This window comes from Orycteropus afer, unplaced genomic scaffold, assembly GCF_000298275.1.
Source record: "Orycteropus afer afer isolate SDZICR_OR568_19922 unplaced genomic scaffold, OryAfe1.0 scaffold00188, whole genome shotgun sequence".
Taxonomy (NCBI): domain Eukaryota; kingdom Metazoa; phylum Chordata; class Mammalia; order Tubulidentata; family Orycteropodidae; genus Orycteropus; species Orycteropus afer.
This window is the reverse complement of record NW_006921775.1, coordinates 959617-964304: the sequence shown is the minus strand read 5'-3', so window position 1 is coordinate 964304 and position 4688 is coordinate 959617. Positions and strand designations below refer to the sequence as shown.

Sequence of the window (4688 nt, the reverse complement as noted above, 5' to 3'; positions counted from 1 at the left end):
TTTCTTTGTTGAAGAGGGTCTGTGCAATCCTTCTGCCTAGTCCGCCATCTTGCCCCGCCTCTTCCTTGCATGTTTTATAGTTTAATCACAAATTATATTTTTAGACACTATACTTACTCTTGTTCATTTGTAAAAAAATAAATAAAAAACTTTTAATTTGTAGGTTTTTCTCTCCCGTCTTTTCCTACCAGTTTATCTGATGGAGAACCTGGGCCATTTGACGTATGTATCTTCCACAGTCTGAATTTTGCTGATTGTTTATTCACAAGCAGCTCAAGAAGTTCTTCTGCCATTGGTATTTCCTTCCAATCAGTAGCTGGATCTGACACTGCATTAGACTCAAATTCAGTTCCTTTGACAATTCTCTAGCTGGAATTTGGGGAGACTATGTTGTTGAGTGCCATAGAGTCAATTCCAACTCATAGTAACCCCATGTGACAGAGTAGAAGAAGCTTTCAGAAGATAACAGTTTATTAGCATTGGGTGCTTTTTAGAGTTTCTGGTTAAAACAGATCATTTCTTTATATATAAACTCCAGAATATTTTATTTAAAGAGGAGGACATTATATAGGGTTTATTTTAATGATTCTTATAAACAGCTTTCCGGGAAGCCATAAAAGTTTTGATGCAACAGTGGCCTAAGTTGCCCCACCTGGGTAGTGCAGTCTTTTAATATAACATCCTTTTATTCTTACTGCACTTTTTTTTTTTTTAAATAAAATTTAGGCAGTTGAAACTTATTTTTTTGGCCAACTTCAACTTTTGATTCTACAAAAGAAACTATGTCTCCAGCAGCCTCTAAAGCCCAAGAGTCCAGTGGATCATCAGACAGATTCAAGATGGAAAAACAGGTAAACTTGAAATATATTAAGCTAGTGTTTTTCAAAGTGTTTCACAAAGAATTCTAATCCTGCAAAATGTGAAAAAAATCTAACTTTAAAATAATATTTTTGGTAAAAGATTTTTGAAAATGCTAACTAGTAAACAGTTTCATTACTCTGAGATTTCATAATACAGTCAGTTTCCAAAAGGCAGATTTAGTATGGTGGTACAGATGGCTAAGTATTTGGCTGCTAACTAAAAGCTTGGAGGCTTGAACTCACCCAGTGGCTCTGCAGGAGAAGGACCTGGCAATCTTTGTAAAGATTACAGCCAAGAAAACCCTGTGGGGAAATTCTGTTCTGTTACATGGGGTCACCATGTATTGAAATTGACCTGATGGCACCTAACAATATTTCTTGGTTATTTAACACTAGTCTGATGAGCATTTAATTAGACTAGTGTTCTGTCACACACATCAGAAAATGTCATTCCCAACTATTTTCAATTGTTTAATTTTTTCTCTTAATATACAAGGGGTATCAGGGAACAACATGTATAATTTGATCATTCAAAATCTGGGACGTTATTATTTACACAGCATTTGATCTTATGAGGCATAGTGGACATCCACAGAGACATATACGAGCTTTTGGCTCCTTAAATAGATATCAGTGATAAATCCAGTGCTGTGTAGCATCATATAGTTAAGCTTTGTGATTAGAAGTTCTAAAGCATAAATAATGGAAAACATTGTGGGGAGGAAGGAGAAGTGTTGTCGTTGTTAGGTGCCATTGAGTCATCTCTGACTCATAATGACCCCACGTACAGCCAAACAAAACACTGCCTGGTCCTGTGCCAGCTCCACGATCCTTGCTATACCTGAGCCCACTGTTGCAGCCACTGTGTCAGTCCATCTTGTTGAGGGCCTTCCCCTTTTTCGTCGATCCTCCATTTTACCAAGCATGATATCCTTCTCCAGGGAATGGTTCTTTCTTTCAACATGACCAAAGTAGGTGAGACAAAGTCTGGCCATTCTTGCTTCCAAGGAACATCCCAGCTGTACTTCTTCCAGGACAGATTTGTTAGTTCTTTTAGCAGTCCATGGTACTTTCAGCATTCTTCACCAACACCACAACTCAAAAGCATCGATTCTTCTTAGATCTTCCTTATTCGTTGTCCAGCTTTCACATACGTATGAGATAATTGAAAATACCATGGCTTGTGTCAGGTGCACTTTAGTTTTCAAGGCGATATCTTTGCTCTTCAGCACCTGACAGAAGTCTTTTCCAGCAGATTTGCCCAATGCAATACGTCATCTGTGGTGGTTATGTTTGTGTGTCAACTTGGCTAGGCCTGGTCAAGTGACTGGGCAGCTGGTGGTAGTTATTCCCCATGATGAGACTGGCAGTCAACTCCATGGTGGGATCTACCACAAGCGGCTGAATAGCTGCCTTTGGGATGTGATCTGCTTCCTATATATAAGGAAAACCCTTCGGAATGGTCTCTAGCCTATGGCATGCTTGGACCCTGCAGGTAGCTGTGTTGTTGCTCAGCAGCTTACCATGCTCTGCTGACCTTGGGACATACAATGGACTTAAGTTAATGGCCTGCCATGTGATTTGGTAATATCGGGACTGTGCCTTTTTACTTGTCAACCTTGGGGCTTCTCAGCCTCAGCAACCAGCAGCTGTCTAAGTGAAGAAAAGCCTCTAGCTCCAGTGGCCTGGGAGAAGGAGGCAGAGCCAGACCCCAAGGTTGAGGGGCTTCCACCCAGCCCCTAGAGCCAGGCACTTTGAACTTGGACTTAAAGCCTCCAAATTGTAAGAATGAACTCCTGTTTGTAAGGCCATCCCATTTGTAGTATATTCCTGTCAGAGTGGCACTAGGTAACCAAAACATCATCTGATGTCTTTTTTTTTTAAATGAATTTTATTTAAATATAATTTATGTACAGGGAAATACACAAAACTAAAGTGACATGGGTAAATGCTTTTTTTTTTTTTTTGCATTGTTTCCTCCCCTCTCACCCCTGGCAACCAACAAAGAAAGTTTCCCTTCATACATAAACCTTTCCTTGACCCTCCACAACAATGAACTAATGCTATATTTGTCCTTCTACGAATGACTTATTTTACTCAGCACAGTGTCCTCCAAGTTCATCCATATTATGCAGTGTTTTGCAAATTCTACATTATTTTTTAGTGCTGCATAGCATTCCATCATGTGTATGTACCATAGTTTGGTCATCTACTCTTCTGCTGATGGGCACATAGGTTATTTCCATCTTTTTGCTATTGTAAACAGTGCTGTGATGAACATGAGTGTGCATATATCTGTTCCTGTCCTGGCTCTCACCTCTCTAGGACATATACCTAGTAATGGGATTGCTGGGTCAAATGGTATCTCCAATTTCAGCTTTCAAAGGAATATCCATATTGCTTTCTATAGTGGTTATATCACTTCACAGTCCCACCGACAGTGTATGAGTGTCCCAATCTCTCCACATCATTGCCAGCATTTGTTATTTTCTGTCTTGTTGAACCTTGCCATAAGTGCTGGGGTGAGACGGTATCTCATTGTTGTTTTGATTTGCATCTCTCTGATGGCTAATGATTGTGAGCATCTCTTCATGTATTAGTTGGCCACCTGAATACCCTCCTTGGTGAAGTGTCTATTCATGTCTTCTGCCCATTTTTCAACTGGATTGTTCATTCCTTTGGTGTTGAGGCATTGGCGTTTTCTATAAATCTTGGAGATAAGTCCCTTGCCAAATATGTAATGTAATCGGCAAATATGAATTTGTTGCTGTCATTTTTGTTATGTGCTTTCTCGTGGTATCGATTTCTTTGTTCCATATAATTTTCTATGCTGAGCTCGTTTTGTTTATGAATCGTGTTATCACTTCCTTTGTTTCTTTTGCTTTAGGATTTGCTAAATATTTGTGCTGGTCTTCTTTTTTATTTTGATGTGAACGTTTATCATTTTTCTTTGAAGTTGCCCTGTGATTTATAGTTTTCTTCCTAAATTTAGAACAGCTCATTCTATCTTGTAGTTGTCTTGACATCACCACCATCTAGAAGTTCTCTAATGACACAGTTTATTCCCTCATTTTGGTTTGTAGTTGTCCTCATTTGTCAATTGATGTCTCTGGTTCCCTGTGTACAATCTTGTAGGCTTATTTACTTTGGATACTTCCATAACTAGGTTGATTTCTGGTAACCTTTATATCATCATGTGTGTTAATGGTCAGTTGTTGTTGGCTGTTGTTGCTTCTCTATCCAAAGGACTCCCTTTAGCATCTCTTGTAAGGTTGGTCTGGTTTTAACAAATTCCCTTAGTTTCTGCTTATCTGGAAATGTCCTAATTTTACCATCATATTTGAAGGACAATTTTGCCCGGTGTATAATTCTTGGTTGAAAAATTTTCTCTTTCAGGGTTTTATGTATACCATCCCATTGCCTTCTTGCTTGCATGGTTTCTGCCGAGAAATCAGAGCTTATTCTTACTGGTTGTCCTCTGTAAGTAACTTTTTGTTTTTCCCGTGCTGCTTTCATGATTCTGTCTTTGTCTTTGGTTTTGATGAGTTTGATGATGCTATGTCTTGGTGATTTTCTTTTGGGGTCCATCCTGTTTGGGGTTTGTTGGATATATTCTCATCTTTCATCAAATTAGGGAAGTTCTCCTCCAACAAATCTTGGACAATTTTCTCAGTGATTTTATTATTCTCTTCCTGTTCTGGAATTGTAATGACACATAGGTTATTCCTTTTGATGGTATCCCACATGAACCTTAGGCTTTCTTCATTTTAAATTTTTTTTTTTTTTTTTCTGATTGATCCCTTTCCAAAGAAGTATTCAGGTATTTGT

At 38.6% G+C, this 4688-nt stretch overlaps 1 protein-coding gene across 1 annotated transcript in view; it reads left to right on the top strand.

Annotated features, from left to right (window-relative positions):
• Nucleotides 1–782: 782 nt before the first annotated feature.
• The window catches only part of CEP70 (centrosomal protein 70), an 86514-nt gene continuing 82608 nt past the window's right edge, over nucleotides 783–4688 (top strand). Inside the window, exon 1 of the mRNA XM_007947502.2 lies at nucleotides 783–851. Within this exon, the coding sequence (XP_007945693.1) occupies nucleotides 783–851 (69 nt within the window). The remainder of the gene's footprint in view (nucleotides 852–4688) is intronic.